Source organism: Oncorhynchus mykiss, chromosome 14, assembly GCF_057628025.1.
Source record: "Oncorhynchus mykiss isolate SJ-2025 chromosome 14, ASM5762802v1, whole genome shotgun sequence".
Classification (NCBI taxonomy): Eukaryota; Metazoa; Chordata; class Actinopteri; order Salmoniformes; family Salmonidae; genus Oncorhynchus; species Oncorhynchus mykiss.
The window spans coordinates 27,110,021-27,129,859 of NC_143035.1; the positions used below are offsets into that span (position 1 = coordinate 27,110,021).

At 41.8% G+C, this 19,839-nt stretch overlaps 1 protein-coding gene across 4 annotated transcripts; it reads left to right on the forward strand.

The window, feature by feature from the left end:
• The first annotated feature begins 108 nt into the window (after positions 1-108).
• Positions 109-19,814, forward strand: LOC110489078 (nuclear RNA export factor 1). 4 transcript variants are annotated; one of them, XM_036943205.2, is made up of 21 exons: positions 118-551; positions 1,320-1,376; positions 2,115-2,334; positions 2,462-2,606; positions 2,693-2,776; positions 3,212-3,316; positions 3,608-3,688; positions 3,788-3,857; positions 3,947-4,035; positions 4,127-4,234; positions 4,441-4,550; positions 4,760-4,796; positions 4,882-4,950; positions 5,052-5,107; positions 9,539-9,643; positions 9,728-9,786; positions 9,899-10,014; positions 10,119-10,234; positions 10,480-10,662; positions 19,226-19,286; positions 19,397-19,814. In XM_036943205.2, exons 1-21 carry the CDS (start codon positions 491-493, stop codon positions 19,433-19,435), a joined length of 1,971 nt encoding a protein of 656 aa, XP_036799100.1. In that variant the 5' UTR covers positions 118-490; the 3' UTR covers positions 19,436-19,814. The 4 variants fall into 4 exon arrangements, with proteins under 4 accessions (XP_036799098.1, XP_036799100.1, XP_036799101.1 ...); XM_036943203.2 differs by having other exon boundaries at positions 109-551; positions 9,539-9,786; XM_090198658.1 differs by lacking the exons at positions 118-551; positions 1,320-1,376 and adding an exon at positions 916-1,255.
• Positions 19,815-19,839: the final 25 nt, after the last annotated feature.

A 19,839-nucleotide genomic window follows, 5' to 3' on the forward strand; every position in this document is an offset into this window, starting at 1 on the left:
CTTTCATTTAATTACACGTTTGCAGCATTACATCTGTGTCGCATGCCAGGAATTGTCTTTACTGCTCAGTGGATGTCCCTGAGGTCTCTTACCTTGAAGGTAGCGCGCATGCTCAAACCACTCACTCACAAGGGGGCATTGTTTAAAGTTATTAGGAGGGTCCGTCTGCGGACAGGGCACTATCAATTTAGTCCCTATCGCAAATTTGATATTGTAGTCGCCATTTATTTTCATCGTCACAACTTATATTGCTAAAACTAAACACTTTGACTAATATTTAGTTTTGATCAAGCATTGTTTAGATGTGGTAAATTATAGATTTGCACTGCAAAATGAGGCATCACCAGAGAAACGTTGACGTTTCTCCAATTTGTTAGCTAGCGAACTTTTAAACTGCACAAGTGAAGTAAACCAGCAACCCATGTCTATAAAATAAATTGCATTTGTTCAGATAATTTGGTGACAGTACTCGGTAACTGCGAGACTCAAGATGACCTTTCGAAAATGGTACCCCAACCTGGCTGTGGTCGCACGTGTCCGATTTGACCAAGGTATGGCTAATTAGCTAGCTAACGTTAGCTTTCACTAGCAAGTATTTTTAAGGCAACTTCTGTGTTTAATAGTTTAGTCAACCAATGTAATGTGTATTTAAATAAATGTTTATTACATTTGCCTGAACTGTCAGGTTGAAAACAGCTCCCTTCAAATGGATTCCACTCGTACCAAGTCATGGGATTCCGCTGTTGTCAAATTACTAGTAACGTTGTATTTGACGTTTCGTAGCAGGTTAGGATAATTTACGCTGCAGATAAGAGAAGGGCTATGATTATAGTTCGGTCAAATGCTTTTTTGTTGTTGTACATTTGACGTTAATTTGACAAAATCGGGATTCCTTCTAGCCATGACACTCGTACCACTGCGGTGGGCTCTGCGCTGGCAATTGCGCGCGTCCCGGAAGCTAGTGACCATGGTATATGTAGTTCTAAACCGCAGTGTTTACGTCTCTGTTAAAGTGCAGAACAGTAGCTAGATTTCCATAGAGTAATGCAGTGGGACACCATTTATAACCACATTACCTTCACGTTTTGGAACAGAGTTCTATATTTTTAAATATCTATTTTTCACTCGTTTTGATTTATGTTCGTCTGAAGTAGCCTATGGTCGCAGCGCTTGATGTACTGTCTGTCACCCAGGGTTGTGTTTTGTATCTGACACTGACAGTGGAGTATGGCGGACGGTGGCCGGTTCTACAGTGGTAAGTTACCCTGGAACAAAGCTTCAAATCTGCTTCTAAACAGTTGTTTTCCTCCTCTGCCTAGATCAGGAGGGAGTTGTCTTCCAGAGAGATGTCACGCGCAAAGGCAAGCTACCAGGAGGTAAAACGCCGAAGTGTAAACAAATAAGTGAGGCGCATATGGGGACAGGACAGTCGTTTACGTTTTCTGTGACCGAAGTGTGACACAGGAATTTTAGGCCACATCCCGATTCAGAAACAATCCCAAGCACACCTGGCTACCCATACAGTGTTGGCAATAATTTTTTTGTGAGAATCGCGATTGGCTCCCTGATTTGTCAGTAGATTATGTTTTGCCCCCTGCCTTGCTGCAGCAAGACATTTCTTCACCCCCTCCCCCCTTTGAGCTTCTCTGCGTGTGTGTGCACCATTGCTGTGACTGCTGTTGCACAGACAACTTGAACCAATTCGCTAAATGCTATGAAAACCATAGAAACCATCAGTGTCAAAATTCACCAAAGGCAGTCTGAAAAGTAGCTGAATTTGTTGCTAGCCTTTACAAATAAAAGTATCTGTAAGGGTCTGAAAACTTGCTAAATATAGGGACAAATTTTGCAACACTGGTGACCGTTGGTTAGTTGACCAGACTGAGGCATGCTCAATATTTTAAATGCAGATTCAGAAGTATTTGTGCCATTTATCACAAAATATTTGGAGCTACTTTAGTCACCTTTTTAAATATGCAGTTATGTGATGAATCATCTACAACTGTGTCTACAACATGATAATGTATATGCATAAACAGATATTCATACCAGAAGATTGCCCGTACGAGGTTGTTTATGATGATCCACCCTCTCTCTCTCTCTCCCTCCCCCAGAGCATGACAACAGAGTCGCGGGCCCTCAGTTCCGGGGGGGGCGTATGAGTCGGGGCCCAATCTACTACGACAGTCCGGCCAGGCAGCAGAGGCCTCGAGGGGGCCAAATGGGTGGGTACAGGGGCCCTGGACCGGGACCTCGGGTCCGGTTCGAAGATAACTATGTTGATGTAACTATGAACAGCGGGAGCCCACAGGATGGCAGCTCTCACCGCAGATTGTGAGTGAGATTGCATACTACAACTGTTACATGGCAGCGATAAGATTTTCTGTTACTGTCTATAAATAAACGTATGTTTTGTGAGATGATTCTTTGTCAGGTAACACTGTGCGCTCTGACCCCTTAGCAACCCGTACAGGTGGCCGAATCGGAGAGGTGATGGACAATTTGACCGAGACAGAAGAGGAGCTGGGGGCTACAGAGGAGAAGGTGGAGGAGGAAGAGAAGGAGGCGGAGGAGGAAAAGACAAGAGCAGTTGGTACAAGATGATTGTGAGTATCTTTAACGAAGAGCATGACAAGTATCTATTTCATTATGATAAACTATTTTATAGTCAACTAACTGCTCTCTCTGGCAGATTCCCTATGGGAGGAAATATGACAAGAAATGGCTGCTGACGGCTTTACAGAACCTGTGCTCCGTACCCTTCACACCTGTTCAGGTAAGTTGCTGGCAGACAGCCCAGCCATTATCATAGGACTTGACTGATGGGTTAAATGTTGTTTTTCTGATCACTGGGATAGAGGAGTCTAATGCTTTGAAACCAATACAAGTACATGTATGTCTGTCTATTAAACCGGGGCGGCAGGTTGCCTAGTGGTTAGAGCGTTGGACTTGTTATCGAAAGGTTGCAAGATCGAATCCCCGAGCTGACAAGGTAAAAATATGTTGTTCTGCCCCTGAACAAGGCAGTTAACCCACTGTTCCTAGGCCTATAATTTTTCTTAACTGACTTGCCCAGTTAAATAAAGGTAAAAAAAAATATATATAGAAGTAAATGTTGAGGATATTTACAAGTGCATTTAAGTATTAGTATTGTTTCTCTCTCTCTTGCCCCCCCCCCCCCCCCCCCCCCCCATCCATCCATCTCCTTCAGTACCAGATTGAAGGCCATAAAGCCCAGTTCTACCTCGAGGATGCCTGCACAGCCAAGGCACTGTGCAGAGTCTCTCGCCAAATCACAGACACTGAGGGCTACAAGGTACAGCAGCATTCTCACTAACCGTTGGCTATACTCCTGGCTATAAGTGTAGTGTATCCCTTCTATTCCCCAAACCATGATCTCCCAATTCAATGTTATTTGATAAGAGCTGCAGATTGAATGTTAATATACACTGACACTCATTAAAATTGTTGCATGTTGCGTAAAGATTTTTGTACTGTAGAATTTCTTTGAAGTTACTACTTATTTATAATAATGTTTATGCTTCCTCTACACCCCCCCCCCCCCCCCCCCCCCATACACACACATCCACTCCTCTTTCCTCTCTAGGTGATAGTGCTGATGAACCCCTGTCCTCCTCCCGCCATCCTCAACACCCAACTGAAGCCTGAAGACATGGAGCACTTAAAGGTGAGAGATGGAGGGAGGGGGCAGCGATGGAGAAAGTTGGAAAATAATAAGGATGGATATTTACAGATGAATATGAGTAACTTCTGTAATATCTCTCAGCAATGCATGGCCAAGCGTTTTGATGGGTCCCAGCGAGCACTGGACCTGAACAACATCCGTACTGACCCAGGTAGCACCCCATACTACCTGGAGATTCAAACTAACCACTGTTTCTATCTTCCTCTGTCCTGGTCTAAAATGTATGTACCTCTGTTACAGACTTGGTGTCTCAGAACATCAGGGCGATCTTGAGCAGAAAAACCTTTATGGATGCTGTGGTCAAGATCATTGAGGAAAATATCCCTGAGGTAATAGTATAATAATACCAATCTATACCCATACAGTTTCAGTGTGTAGTGCTAAAATGTGTATCTCTCTTGTCCTCTTCTCTTATCTCAGCTGGTGTGTCTGAACTTGAGCAATAACAAGCTGTATAAACTGGAAGATGTGGCAGATCTGATAAGCAAGGCCCCACACCTGAAGATCCTCAACCTCTCCCACAATGAGGTGAGAGAAGAGACTGACCCTTAACCCTAATCTCTAACCTTGTCTATTCATTTTGGGGGCGAATCCTAACTTTCACATCACATGTTTACTACGTCATGCATTAATATCAATGGGAGATTACAAATTAGGATTTGCTCCTGAATCTGCTCACTCGCTTAACCTTTTCCCACTCAATCCTCTTTTTTCTTTCGCCATCTTCCTCCCAGTTGAAGTCAGAGAAGGAGCTGGATAGGTTGAAGGGTTTGAAGCTGGTTGAGCTGTGGTTGGACCGTAACCCACTGTGTGACCAGTTCAAGGACCAGCTCACCTACATCAGGTCAGTCTCTGAGCCTGGGTGATAGGCTGTGTGGGGGTTAGGCTGTGTGTGTTATTTAGTAGGTAGATGTGAGCACTGACATAGTCCGGTGGATGCCGCAGTCCAGTGGATGTCGTGGCCCTGTTGACTCCATTACGTTGAGTGGGTGTGTGAGGTGGGATGTGACTTCTCTGTTCTTGTTCCCTCTCCATTGTGAACATGGCCACCAGTGCTATCAGGGAGAGGTTTCCCCGGCTACTCAAACTGGTAAGATGTTCTCTTTTATTCTCTGATCCTCTCCATCCTTGACTGCATTTGATTTGCTTGTTTATTTCCTGTTGTTGTTCGGTAGGATGGTCATGACCTCCCCCCGCCGATAGTGTTTGAAGTGGTATCACCCACCACTACCCCCCCCTGCAAGGTCTGGTCCGTTTTCATTCACAGAATAACAAAAAGGTGCACTTGATTCATTTTATTCGCTTGGTTGATTCTGACAGATGCTCTTTTCTTTGACCAATCCAGGGTAGCTACTTCGGTTCAGAAGAAATCAAGGTCCTCATCATGCATTTCCTGCAACAGTAAGTGTATTCACATATCTTTTGTCAAGATTCAAGTATATTCCTTCAGAAAGGATATATTTGTCACCTCTAAGACAGGTAACACAGTGGGTGCTTGTCAAAATGCATAATTCCGAGCAAAGCAGTCCAAATCAAAGTATGCGAAACGAAGCATGGAGGGCACATTTCGAAGGCGTACTCCATCCGTGCATATTTTGAAGCATGCATCGACGCAAGCTTTAACGGAAATTATGCAAAGAAATGACCTGATCATGTCAAAAAAGTACGCAAAATGTATTGAAATCAATGGCAACCGTTATTTGAGCAGAAGCGAGAGAAAATGTTGCCTATTCACAAATCACATGTTGCCTGACTACAATATTTGATCTTGATACGTTAATAAATACATGGTGTTTCATTTCGGCATGTTTACCTGCCTACTTACCGTAGATTGCAAGCCCATAATAAGTCAATAGGGCTAACTGGCTAGCTACTACTGTTAGCTAGCCATGAAGAATTGACATCTATCTTGCATAATATTTGTTTGAGGTCATTTTGCTTGGTTAAACTATCTAGTTAGATACATTATTACAATTCACATATAGCTAGCTGATAGTTAAGAAGTAAAACGGTTGCTTTGTGTATGTGTTGTTTCGTCTTTATTGCCATTGTCATGGCTGGAAGACGGTTCAGTGAATGGGTAAGTCCATAGTAAGTCAATAGGGCTAGCCAACTAGCCACACAGAATTGGTAGCTACCCAAGAAAAATGTACCACTACCACGCATAATATTCATTTTAAATCAGTTTTGCCTGTTTAACAATTTTTTTATCTAATTGATTTAAATATTGACTGGCTGTCATCAGGCTGCCCACTCAAGAGAAAGCTTCAAACTGTAACTTGTCCCTGCAACCTGGTTCAGGTTATCAATCAACCTACCAGGCTAGTTAAAAACGGTATAGGAATGAAATCATCAACATGTATTGATCATATCTTTACTTATGCTGCAGAAATTTGTTTGAAAGCAGTATCCAAATTCATCGGCTGTTGTGATCACAATATAGAAGCCATATCTAGGAAAACCAAAGTTCCAAAGGCTGGGCCTAATATTGTATACAAGAGGTCATACAATAAGTTTTGTAGTGATTCCTATGTTGATGTGAAGAATTTGTTGGTCCATGGTGTGTAATGACGAGCAACCAGACGCTGCACTTGACATATTTATGAAATTGCTTATCCCAGTTACTGATAAGCACGCACCCATTAAGAAAATGACTGTAAAAACTGTTAAATCCCCGTGGATTGATGAGGAATTTAATTTATGGTTGAGAGGAATGAGGCAAAAGAGGTGGCAAATAGGTCTGGCTGTACAACCAATTTGGCAAACGTACTGCAAATTGAAAAATCATGTGGCTAAACTGAATAAAAAAAAGAAGAATCTACACTATGAAACAAAGATGAAAATAGTAAAAAGCTTTGGAGCACCTTAAATGAAATCTTGGGCAAAAAGGCAAACTCTGCTCCATCATTCAGATGGCTCATTCGTCACAAAACCCACTGATATTGCAAACTACTTTGATGTTTTTTTCAATGGCAAGATTAGAAAACTTAGGCATGACATGCCAGCAACAAAAGCTGACACTACACATCCAAGTATATCTGACCAAATTATGAAAGACAAGCATTGTAATTTTAAATTCTGTAAAGTGAGTGTGGAAGAAGTGAACAATCTATTGTTGTCTATCAACAATGACAAGTAACCGGGGTCTGACAACTTGGATGGAAAATTACTGAGGATAATAGAGGACAATTTTGCCACTGCTATTTACCATATCTTCAATTTAAGACTACTAGAAGTGTGTTTCCTCAGGCCTGGAGGGAAGCAAAAGTAATTCCCCTACCTAAAATAGTAAAGCCCCTTTAATGGCTCAAATAGCCTACCAATCAGCCTGTTACCAACCCTTAGAAAACTTTTGGAAAAAATGGTGTTTGACCAGATACAATGCTATTTTTCAGCACACTTATAGGGAAGGACATTCGGCAAGCACAGCACTTACACAAATTACTGATTGGCTGAGAGAAAATGCTCAAAATAAATTTGGGGGCTGTTTTGTTAAAATTCAGTACGGCTTTTGACATTATCGATCATAGTCTATTGCTGGAAAAACGTATGCATTATGGCTTTACACCCCTCTGCTATATTGTGGATAAAGAGCTCTGTCTAATAGAACACAGAGGGTGTTCTTTAATGGAAGCCTCTCCAACAAAATCCAGGTGGATTGAGGAATTCCCCAGGGCAGCTGTCTAGGCCCCTTTTACTTTTTTCAATCTTGACTAACGACATGCCACTGGCTTTGAGTAAAGCCAGCGTGTCTATGTATGCGGATGACTCAACACTACACGTCAGCAACTGAAATGACAGCAACACTTAACAAAGAGCTGCAGTTAGTTTCAGAAGGGGTGGCAAGGAATAAGTTAGTCCTAAATATTTCAAAAAATAAAAGCACTAAACCCTAAACCCCTGGAATAAATATTGTAATGAATAATGTGGAAATTGAGCAAGTTGAGGAGACTAAACTGCTTGGAGTAACCCTGGGTTGTAAACTGTCATGGTTAAAACATATTGATTCAACAGTAGCTAGGATGGGGAGAAGTCTCTCTATAATAAGCGCTGCTCTGCATTCTTAACAGCACTATCAATAAGGCAGGTCCTACAGGCCCTAGTTTTGTCGCACCTGGACTACTGTTCAGTCGTATGGTCAGGTGCCACAAAGAGGGACTCAGGAAAATTGCAATTGGCTCAGAACAGGGCAGCACGGCTGGCCCTTGGATATACAAAGAGAGCTAACATTAATAATATGCATGTCAATCTCTCCTGGCTCAAAGTAGAGGAGAGATTGATTACATCACTACTTGTATTTGTGAGAGGTATTGACATGTTGAATGCACCAAGCTGTCTGTTTGAACTACTGGAACACAGCTCAGAAACTCATGCATACCCCACAAGACATGCCACCAGAGATCTCTTCACAGTCCCCAAGTCCAGAACAGAATTTGGGAGGCGCAAAGTACTACATAGAGCCACGACTACATGGAACTCTATTCCACATCAAGTAACTCATGCAAGCAGTAAAATTTGATATAAAAACAGAAATAAACCTTATGGAACAGTGGGGACTGTGAAGCAACACAAACATATACACATGCATACAAACACACGATAACATACGCACTATACACACATGTACACATGGATGTTGTCTTATAGATATGTGGTGGTAGAGTAGAGGCCTAACAGGCTGACTACACCGCGAGCGTTGCAAAATACATTTAGAAATCCTATATTATTCAATCATTGCACCCACACTGCTCGCATGCGCCAACGATCATCTGCGCTGCCAAGGGGTAAAATAGAAGTCAGTTCTATTTGTGACGCAGTTGCGCTACAAGTCCTGCCTCTCCCATCTCCTCATTGGTTTATAGAAGCAGGTACCCACGTGCCATCTCCTCATTGGTTATACTCACATGGGTGACTGAAAGACGAACGAGGTCAGTGGCGGTAATGCACCTAATAAATATAAAGTCAAGAGAAGAAAAGGCCTAGAAGGAGGAGAGATGACTAGAAACGATTCGTTTGACCGTTTTATGTGTGTATTAATTGTCGGAGTAGAGGACCTTGTGCATTTCAGGTGAAATAACAGCTCAATGTTTATATCCCAGGACAAATTAGCTTGCAACAGCAAGCTAGCTAAATAGGACAAATTAGCTAGCAAGTGCAAGCTAGCTAGCTAAATTGCCATACATGTTTAATGCTTTTCGACCTGTCCCCAAATTAATTAATTGGTTCAGAGTTTGTTTTGATATTTTAACTTGCGTGTCGTGATCACATTTGGTTTGGGGGGACAAAATACATTTATGCACGATGGCACACATGTGCGCAGCCGGTTTGAGTTCCGTGTAAGGGCACACACTTAATATGCTGTGAAATCTGTTATGAATATATTGTAATATTTAAATGTATAACTACATACATAAATTCAAATAAATACAAACTAGCTGGCTAGCTAGATTATTAAGATTCATATCTAGCTGATCATTCTGAAGTAAAACGTTTGCTTTGTGTATATCTTGTTTCGTCTCTTGTTGCCATTATCCTGTTCAGTGAATGGGGAGGTGACGCGTGAGGTAATACAGTAGGGAGAGTGCGAGTTCTTCTCAAATGTAATGTTTTATGCATTCACCACACTCGTCCTCATAAGAACGTACTCAAGAGAACGTGGTTGGAGAATGCACTCGAATGCATGAGTGTGTGGAGCACGGTAGTATGCATATTGAGAAACACCCAGTGTGTATGACCTCTGACAGCTATTAAAGTGTTATGACCTCTATGGCAGATATTAGTGTTAGAACTTTTCTATGACGGTACTACAGTGTTATAACTTTTCTATTACAGGTACTACAGTGTATATGACTCTGGGAACAGACAGCCTCTTCTAGATGCCTACCATGATGGTGCCTCCTTCTCACTCAGCTTGCCCTCCAGTCAAAACCCAAACAGGTCTCTCACACACATTTCTCCATCTGAATGTCTGGCTCGTGGGAGTTCGGAATTACATATTTATTTGTGTGTTTTTCATCATAGGTGTAGTTTGAGAGAGTACCATAAAGACAGCCGTAACATAAAGCGACTCAAAGATCCATGTGAGTCTTCCAAATATTTTAAGACAATTAACAAGTCTGTCATCAACAGATTTGTCTGTTGTATTTCTGTAATAATATGTGGCATCTTCCCTCTGGAATCTGCTCCCCACAGCAACACGGTTCCGCCTACTGAAGCACACACGGCTAAACGTGGTGGCGTTGCTCAACGAGCTGCCTAAAACTCAGCATGACTCTGCCTCCTTCAATGTAGACGTCAACACTTACACGGTTAGGCAATATCTGATTGTTAGTGTAGCATTCTCAATACTATCATCAGTTCTTCTGTTCATGGTGGTTTTATTTTTCAAAACATTGAATTTTCTCTTTTTTAGACCACGTTACTGTCCTTTACGGTCAGCGGCATGTTCAAAGAAGTTGATGGTAAATCTGAAGACGCGGTCAGGGCCTTCTCTCGGGTCTTCATCGCAGTTCCTGCAGGAATTTCTGGGTAATTCTGAGGTCCCTCGTTCACCTGATCTTGGTTTTAAAAATCTCTTATAAGACTGTCTGTGCTGAAGAATGCTAAAACGATATCTTATATGATATACAAAAACAATGGTCAACGAATATTCATAAATATTGGCATCAGTTCTAAAAAAAAATGTAACAGTCCAACTGGTCCTATATTTAAGAAATCGGGGGGGTTAATTGAAAGAACGCTTCAAACTATTTGTCTTCCATTTCTCCCTCCAGTCTATGCATAGTGAATGACGAGCTATTTGTGCGCATCGCTACAACGGAGGAGATCCAGCATGCGTTCGCTGCTTCCGCCCCCACTCCCTCCAGCAGCCCAGTGCCCACCCTCACCGCCCCCCAGCAGGAGATGCTCTCCGCCTTCTCCCTCAAGTCTGGCATGAACCTTGAGTGGTCGCAGAAGTAAGTTTGTGGGCATGTTCAAGCGGATCAATTTTGCTAAGTCATTGGTCACTGCCTTTCAAAGTGTGTTGCATTATGGGGATAAAAATTGTCCGACTTGTGTCTACATGTCGACTACATTACCTTTATAAAAAACGTGATCAAAGGTCATGCAGTTTTTTATAAAGTCGCCTTCAAGTCGCTGCAGTTGCTTCTGACCGATTGCACCATGCAGCCGTCGCCTGGCTACTGGGAGGTACTATTTGTCAACCAATCATTAGGGTATTTTTGTTTGACCCATGCGAACAGTACCCGAGACGTGACGGAAACAGGAACCAACTTTTCCACAATTCAAATGTTATATGTACAAATTGGGATATTTTGAGGTGCTCTCCTGATGAAACTACAGAGGAGAGTAAATTAAATCTAGATCACTTTTACTCAACACACAGACTCATACAAAGCGCTCCCTCCCCCTCCATTTGGCAAATCTGCTTCATTAATAAGTGCATCGACGACATCGTCCCTAGTGCCTTCAGAAAATATTCGCACCACTTGACTTTTTCAACATTTTGTTGTGTTGCAGACTGAATTTAAAATGGATTAAATAGAAAAAAAATTTGTCACTGGCCTACACACAATACCCCATAATGTTAAAGCATAGTTATGTTTTTGGACATTTTTAAAAATGTATTCTAAATGAAAAGCTGAACTGCCTTGAGTCAATAAGTATTCAACCCCTTTTATGGCAAGCCTAAATACACTATACAAAAATATAAATGCAACATCAAATCCAACTTTATTTGTCATATGTGCCGAATACAGCAAGTGTAGACCTTACCGTGAAATGCTTACTTTACAAGCCTTTAACCAGCAGTGCAGTAACATGCAACATTTTCAAAGATTTTACTGAGTTACAGTTCATATAAGGAAATCAGTCAATTGAAATAAATTCATTAGGCCCTAAACTAGGGATTTCACATGACTGGGAATACAGTATATGCATCTGTTGGTCACAGTTACCTTAAAAACAGTAGGTTCATGGATCAGAAAACCAGTCAGTATCTGGGGTGACCACCATTTTCCTCATGCAGCGCGACACATCTCCTTCTCATAAGAGTTGATCAGGCTGTTAATTGTGGCCTGTGGAATGTTGTCCCACTCTTCTTCAATGGCTGTGCAAAGTTGCTGGATATTGGTGGGAACTGGAACACACTGTCTTACACGTCAATCCAGAGTATCTCAAACATGCTCAATGGGTGACATGTCTGGTGAGTATGCAGGCCATGAAAGAACTGGGCCATTTTCAGCTTCCAGGAATTGTGTACAGATCCTTGCGACATGGGGCCATGCATTATCATGCTGAAACATGAGGGGTAGGCGGCGGATGAATGACACAATGAGGATCTCGTTACGGAATCTCTGTGCATGCAAATTGCCATTGATAAAATGCAATTGTGTTCGTAGCTTATGCCTGCCCATACCTATACCACTCTGTTCACAAGGTTTATCAGAAAACCGCTCACCCACATGATTCCATACACATGGTCTGCGGTTGTGAGGCCGGTTGGACATATTGCCAAATTCTCTCTTTCAAAAAAAAATGTTTTAGGCGGCTTATGGTAGAGAAATTAACATTTATTTCTCTGGCAACAGCTCTGGTGGACATTCCTGCAGTCAGCATGCCAATTGCATGCTCCCGGAAACATGAGACTTTGTGTTGTGTGATGACAACTGCACATTTTAGTGGCCTTTTGTCTCCAGCACAAGGTTCACCTGTGTAATGATCATGCTGCTTGATATGCCACACCTGTCAGGTGGATGGATTATCTTGGCAAAGTAGAAATATTCACAAACAGGGTTGTACATTTTTTTTGAGAAATTCACTTCAATTTTCAACTTTTCAATTTCAAACACAGATTCAACCACAAAGACCAGAGAGGTTTTCCAATGTCTCGCAAAGAAGGGCACCTATTGGTAGATGGGTAAAAGTAAAAAAGCAGCCTGTCCCTTTTAACATGGTGAAGTTATTATTAGGCTTTGGATGGTGTATCAATACACCCAGTCACTACAAAGATACAGGCGTCCTTCATAACTCAGTTGCCAGAGAGGAAGGAAACTCCTCAGGGATTTCACCATGAGGCCACTGGGGATTTTAAAACAGATAAAGAGTTTAATGGTTGTGATATGATAACTGAGGATGGATCAACAACATACTGCAAAAAAATGTGGCAAAGAAATTAATTATTTGTCCTGAATACAAAGCGTTATGTTTGGTGCAAATCCAACAGAATGCATCACTCTTTATATTTTCAAGTATGATGGTGGCTGCATCATGTTATAGGTATGCCATCGGCAAGGACTAGTGAGTTTTTTTAGGATAAAAATAAATGGAATACAGCTATAAGCAAAGGCAAAATCCTAGAGGAAAACCTGGTTCAGCCTGTTTTCCAACAGACTGGGAGACAAATTCACCTTTTAGCAGGACAATAACCTAAAACACAGGGCCAAATATACACTGGAGTTGCTTTCTAAGATGACACTGAATCTTCTTGAGTTGTCTAGTTACAGTTTTGACATAAATTGCCTTAAAATAGGGCAAGACTTTTTAAAATGGCTGTCTAGCAATCAACTTGACAGAGCTTGAATATTTTTTAAGAATAATGGGCAAATATTGTACAATCCAGTTGTGCAAAGCTCTTAGACTTACCCAAAAAGACTTGCAGCTGTAATCGCTCCCAAAGGTTCTTCTACAAGTATTGATTCGGGTGTGAATACTTATGTAAATTAGATTTTTGAATTTAATAAATTTGCAAACATTTCTAAAAACAATTTCACTGTCATTATGGGGTCTTGTGTGTAGATGGGTGAGAATATATATGTTTTAAATCCATTTTGAATTCAGGCTGTAACACAACAAAATGTGGAATAAGTCAAGGGGTATGAATACTTTGAAGGCACTGTTCATGTTTCAAGCAGTCCACCATAGTCTCTGTGCCCAAGAACGCCACGGTAACCTGTCAAATGACTATCACCCCCGTAGCACTCAAATATCTAGCCATGAAATACTTTGAAAGGCTGGTCATGGCTCACATCAACGCCATCATCCCAGACCCACCTCTCCAATTCGCATACCGTCCTAACAGATTCACAGATAACACAATCTCTACTACATTCCACACTGCACTCTCCCACCTGGACAAAAGGAACACCTTCGTGAGAATGCTGTTCATTGACTACAGCTCAGTGTTCAACACCATAGTGCCCTCAATGCTCATCACTAAGCTAAGGTTCCTGGTTCTAAACACTTCCTCTGCAACTGGATCCTGGACTTCCTGACAGGCCGCCACAAGGTGGTGAGGCAGCAACACATAGGCAGCAACACATCCGCCACGCTGACCCACAACACGGGGGCCCCTCAGGGGTGCGTGCTTTGTCCCCTCCTGTACTCTCTATTCACCCACGCACGACTCCAACACCATCATTAAGGCCTGATCAGTGACGATGATGAGACAGCTTATAGGGAGGAGGTCAGTGACCTGGCAGTGTGGTGGCAGGACAACAACGGCAGTAAAACAAAGGAGCTGATTGCAGACTACAGGATGCGGAGGGCCGAGCACGTGACCGGGCTGTAGTGGAGTGGTTTGAGTGCTTCAAGTTCCTCTGTGTCCACATCACTAAAGATCTATCATGGTCCAAATTAGTGATGCATTGATATGACATTTGTGACCGATATCCAATATTCTACTTGCCCCAAAAAAGGATACCGATAACCAATATTAAACATTTTAGCGGCACTTTAAGTATTCTAATACAGCTAAATAGTTAACACACACACGGACGCAGCAGTCTACGGTACTGCATCGCCGTACTACAGTCCCTGGTTCGAATCCAGGCTGTATCACATCCGGCCGTGATTGGACGTCCCATAGGGCGGTGCACAACTGGCCCAGCATAGTCCGGGTTTGGAAGGGGGTAGGCCGTCATTGAAAAAAATAATTTGTTCTTAACTGACTTGCCTTGTTAAATAAAGGTTACACACACACACCACACTGACCAAAAAGTTATTTTGTTGCCGTTTACGTATGTCCCCATTACCAGTAAAACATAATCAAACCTATTTCTTTCACTTACTTGCTGTGCTGTTTCGTTTTAATTTGTTCAGTTTCATTCTTAACCAGGATTTCTATAGAACGCTGTTTGGGTCTTTGCGTGTCAAAAAATATACTATTTAACACTATTTGACGTGTCAAATAAGCTTGTTGACCAATCAGGACATGAATATGACTGCACGTCACATAATAAATTTAACGTGTTCATACATTTTTTACGTAGTTATTACACATGGATTACACTCACTCATATTTCATATGTCACAACGATTCATCGATGCATATGCTATGATGCTGGTAAAGTTGTCTTGCGCACCTACAGTACTGGTCATAAAAAAAAGCTAGCTAGCTCATTGATGCAAGCAATGTTCTTCACCAAAAACATAGCAAAACAACATCTGTTTCAGTAGCTATATAGTTAGCTAATTAACTATATAGCCAGGTGTCATCATCTAAAATAACCCTAATTTATAAGACAGTTCTTGTTTGATTAATGGTGGTCGGACTCATCTATGTGAAACTAGCCACAATAAGGATTAGCCTCAATAGTGGACTTTGCGGTTAGCCTTCAAAATAAAAGTATGGCATAATTCTACTATTTGTATTATTTTGCGTCACTGTCAATGACATACTCAAAATCCACTATTGTGCCTAATCCTTATACATTAATGAAAATGACTGCAGTTTTTACTGGTCATTGTTTTCAGGCTGGTTGTATTGGTGCTAGCTAGGTACCAAGCTAAAGCTAGCTACCCCATAAGTTGCGGTCGAACAAATGATGCTTTATTACCAACGCGGTATTGTAAACGCATCGCTTGTGGCTGGTGTTTGCTTGCTTGCTGACTTCTTTGTACAGATTTGACAGTGCTACTGTTTCTTTTTTGACACGCAAAGACCCAAACGGCATTCCATAGTATGCATGTCGTGAAGCTAATAGCAGTGACGCTATTACTGTGTAACTCCAGTAGGGCAACATCTGAAAAATAGGGCACTTGGTAGTGTTAACCTGTGCTCGACCAGTCGGCGAAAGCCAACATCACCACGACAGAGAATGGTTGATTGTCAAGGACAATGAATTCCATTATCTTGGCTTTAATGGATTTTGCCTTTGAGTTATCTCGCTGACATGTTGTTACTCTTTCAAATGACTGCTTGACTTGTTGACTGCTCGATCCTCACAGCAGACATTGTGGGCTAGTTTAGGAATGCTGTGTTGCACGTATAGCGCAACATTTTATGTGGCGTCATCACGTCATGTACTTTCATTATATAAGTATGCACGTCAGCTTTGACATCAGTTTTGCACATTGTGCGTTAAACTAGACATCGGCTGATTCTGATGTTGGCATTTTTAGCTAATATCAGCCGATATGTTCACCGATGTATTGTGCATCCCTAGTCCAAACACACCAACACAGTCATCTTAGAGGGCACAACGATGCCTCTTCTCCCTCAGGAGGCTGAAAAGATTTGGCCTGGGCCCTCGGATCCTCAAAGGTATACAGCTGCAACATTGAGAGCATCTTGACTGGCTCCATCACCGCTTGGTATGGCAACGCTTACACGGAACCCAAACCGGCTGCGCGCGTGCACCATCGTGCATAAATGTACTCTGTCCCCCCACACCAAACGTGATCACGACACGCAGGTTAAAATATCAAAACAAACTCTGAACCAATTATATTAATTTGGGGACAGGTCGAAAAGCATTAAACATGTATGGCAATTTAGCTAGCTAGCTAGCTAGCTTGCACTTGCTAGTTAATTTGTCCTAATTAGCTAGCTTGCTGTTAACTAATTTTGTTGTTATTTCACCTGAAATGCACAAGGTCCTCTACTCCGACAATTAATCTACACATAAAACGGTCAACCGTATCGTTTCTAGTCATCTCTCCTAGGCTTTTTCTTCTCTTGACTTTATATTGCGATTGGCAACTTTCATAAATTAGGTGCATCACCGTCACTGACCTCGTTCGTCTTTCAGTCACCCACGTGGGTATAACCAATGAGGAGATGGCAAGTGGGTACCTGCTTCTATAAACCAATGAGGAAATGGGAGAGGCAGGACTTGCAGCGCGATCTGCGTCAGAAATAGAACTTACTTCTATTTTAGCCCTTGGCAACGCAGATGCTCGTTGGTGCGCGCAAGCAGTGTGGGTGCAATAATTGAATAACATTGATTTCTAAATTGATTTGCGGTGTAGTCAGCCTCTTAGCATCTACAGAGTTACAGTGGGTAGTGCGTACGGCCCAGTACATCACTGAGGCCGAGCTCCCTGCTGCTCCAGGACCTCTATACCAGGCGGTGACAGGAAAGCCCCCAAAAAATCTGACTCCAGCCACAGACTGTTCTCTCTGCTACCACACAGCAAGCGGTGAACAACCCTAAGCACCTTTTACCCCCAAGCCATGAAACTTAAAAACAAGACCGCTAATTAGCTAATCAAATGTCTACTCGGACTACCTGCATTTACCTCTCTTGAACTGACTCTATGCACACACACTGGACTCTGCCCACACACTCTTATATACATAGACTGACACTCCAACATACACACTACATACGCCCACACACATGCAAACTGACGCCACACACACATACGCTTCTGTTACTGTCTTGTCTATCCTGTTGCCTAGTCACTTGACCCCTACCTATATGTACAGTACATAGCTACCTCAATTAACTTGTACTTCTGCCATTGTATTTTCTACTCCCTATTCATGGGTTGCATGTTGTCACTATTGTTTTGAATGTTTGTTTTGAACTGAGCATTCTACTCAATGCATCATCAATGAGCGCTGATGAAGATTGTCAAAAGTGCATTACAGTGGCTTGGAAATACAATGACATTCGAAAGGAGGCAAACAATTGGTAGGAAAACCTTTTGTCATCATTTTGATTTCACCAGATTGACTTTAGATGCACTATAACCAAAGATTTTTATAACTAATCCAAGATAAACCACAGTCTGTCGTTTCCAATGAGAACAAATGATCCATAGTGGGCAGAACAAGCAAGGAGGGGGCAGGGCCAAGCACGAGCTAGTGAGATCCTATTGGCGCATTCTAGCATCATCTGCATATTTTCATTAGTGAACGCCTACTCTGAAGTGTGCTTGTGCAGTAACACAATTCGCCTTTGCACTCCTAAACAATGCGATTGAAAAAAAAAAAAAAAAATGCGCAAAGGGTCAAGTCTACAAACTTTAGTCCACTCTGTTCATAACAGATTCAACTTTGGGGAACAGAAAACTGTATTGAGATCAAATGTTTCATACATGAGAAAATATGCCGAATGTCAGCCAAAATCTATCTCGTTCCATCTTCTCCCACTGCCCGCCAGTGGTCTTCTTCTACCATATTTGGTAGTGAGTGGAAACGCCAAGTGGATGCTTCACATTTATACATCCAGTGAAAATGTCTCATTGTTCTATCTATGGTATAACGTTAGTTAAGATTGAGGGGAGGCCACTGGATTTTAGCTAGCTAGCGTTAGCACGGCTAGCTATTTTTGACAAATTTTGCTAGCTAATGACAACATTGACATCTGTCTAAAGTAAATTTGATGACATTATAATCCTGGCAAAGTTGTTTCCTACCAAATATTTCACAACTTTAGCAATGTCATTGTATTTCCAGACACTATAGTGTAATTTGGACAACAGTAGTTAGCCTCCGTCCAGAATGACTGGGCTTATCACCACGTTAGGGCACCACTATGGCGCCGCCGATAGAGGGCAGCTTGAGAACATTCATAACAATGGCATGATGCGACCGAGTGACGGAGGTGCAACCCATGAATACACGGAGTGTACGAATCATTAGGAACACCCTCCTAGTATTGAGTTGCACCCCCTTTTACCCTCAACAGCCTCAATTCATTGCGGCATGGACTCTACAAGGTGTCAAGCATTCCACGGGTGCTGGCCCATGTTGACTCCAATGCTTCCCACAGTTGTTAAGTTGGCTGGATGTCCTTTGGGTGGTGGACCATTTCTTGATACATACGGGAAAATGTTGAGTGAAAAACCCAGCAGCGTTGTAGTTCTTGACACACGCCTGGCACTTACTACCATACCTCAAAGGCACTTAAGTATTTTGTCTTGCCCCTTCACCCTCTGAATGACACACATACACAATCCATGTCTCAATTGTATCACGGCTTGAAAATTGGAAGGTTGGCGACATGTTTATTTTGACATTACAAAGATAAACTTTTGTAAAAAATGCCAACATGTTGCATGGAGCCTTGCTGTAGGTAAACCACAACAGTGTCTGACTTTCGGCTGTCATAAATGCACCTCCCCCATCGTCACTCGTCGACTTTCCTCTACAGTCGGCTGCGTTAGCATTATTACTGCTCGAACACACCTTGCGTGTACTTGCTTGACAGAGGGTCAATGTTAAAGGTCAAATTCTAAAGGTCGATGTTTGGCGCAGAAACATTCACTGTGATGTTCTCTCTGTGTCAGGTGTCTTCAGGACAATGAGTGGGATTTCAACAAAGCTGCACAGATCTTCACACAATTAAAAGTAAAGTATCATGAATCAACTGTCTAATAAAAGTTTGATTAAATACATGCATATTCTGAGTTCCACTTTGTCCAACTAAATGTTGTTTTTCTCCCCAACGTCTCCCTCAGATTGAAGGCAAGATTCCAGATGTCGCTTTTATAAAGTGAAGTTGGAAGAATACATGCTGTTGATACTGGATATTAGATTTTCTGTTAATAATAACTAGAATAGAATTGTATATATTTTATGGGTTTTGGTTTTATCCTTTTACTGAAGTAGAAAGATAATGTCCACAACGTTGACTTTCTGCTCCATTGTTTTAGTAACAGTGTCAAGGTTGTTTGACTTGATGACTGATGTTATGATAAAATCTTGGTTATTTTAACCTTAGTTTAAAGTCATGTTTTCATTGTAATACAGTAAAAGAAAAAGCAATTGGTTTTGAATTTGTGTTCAACCTGTTTTCAAGATTGTTTGTTATAAAATTGGCTACCAAAATGTATCAAATTCACACACTCTGAAAATAAATTGTATTCCACAGCAAAATTATGATTATCACTGGATGACAGTA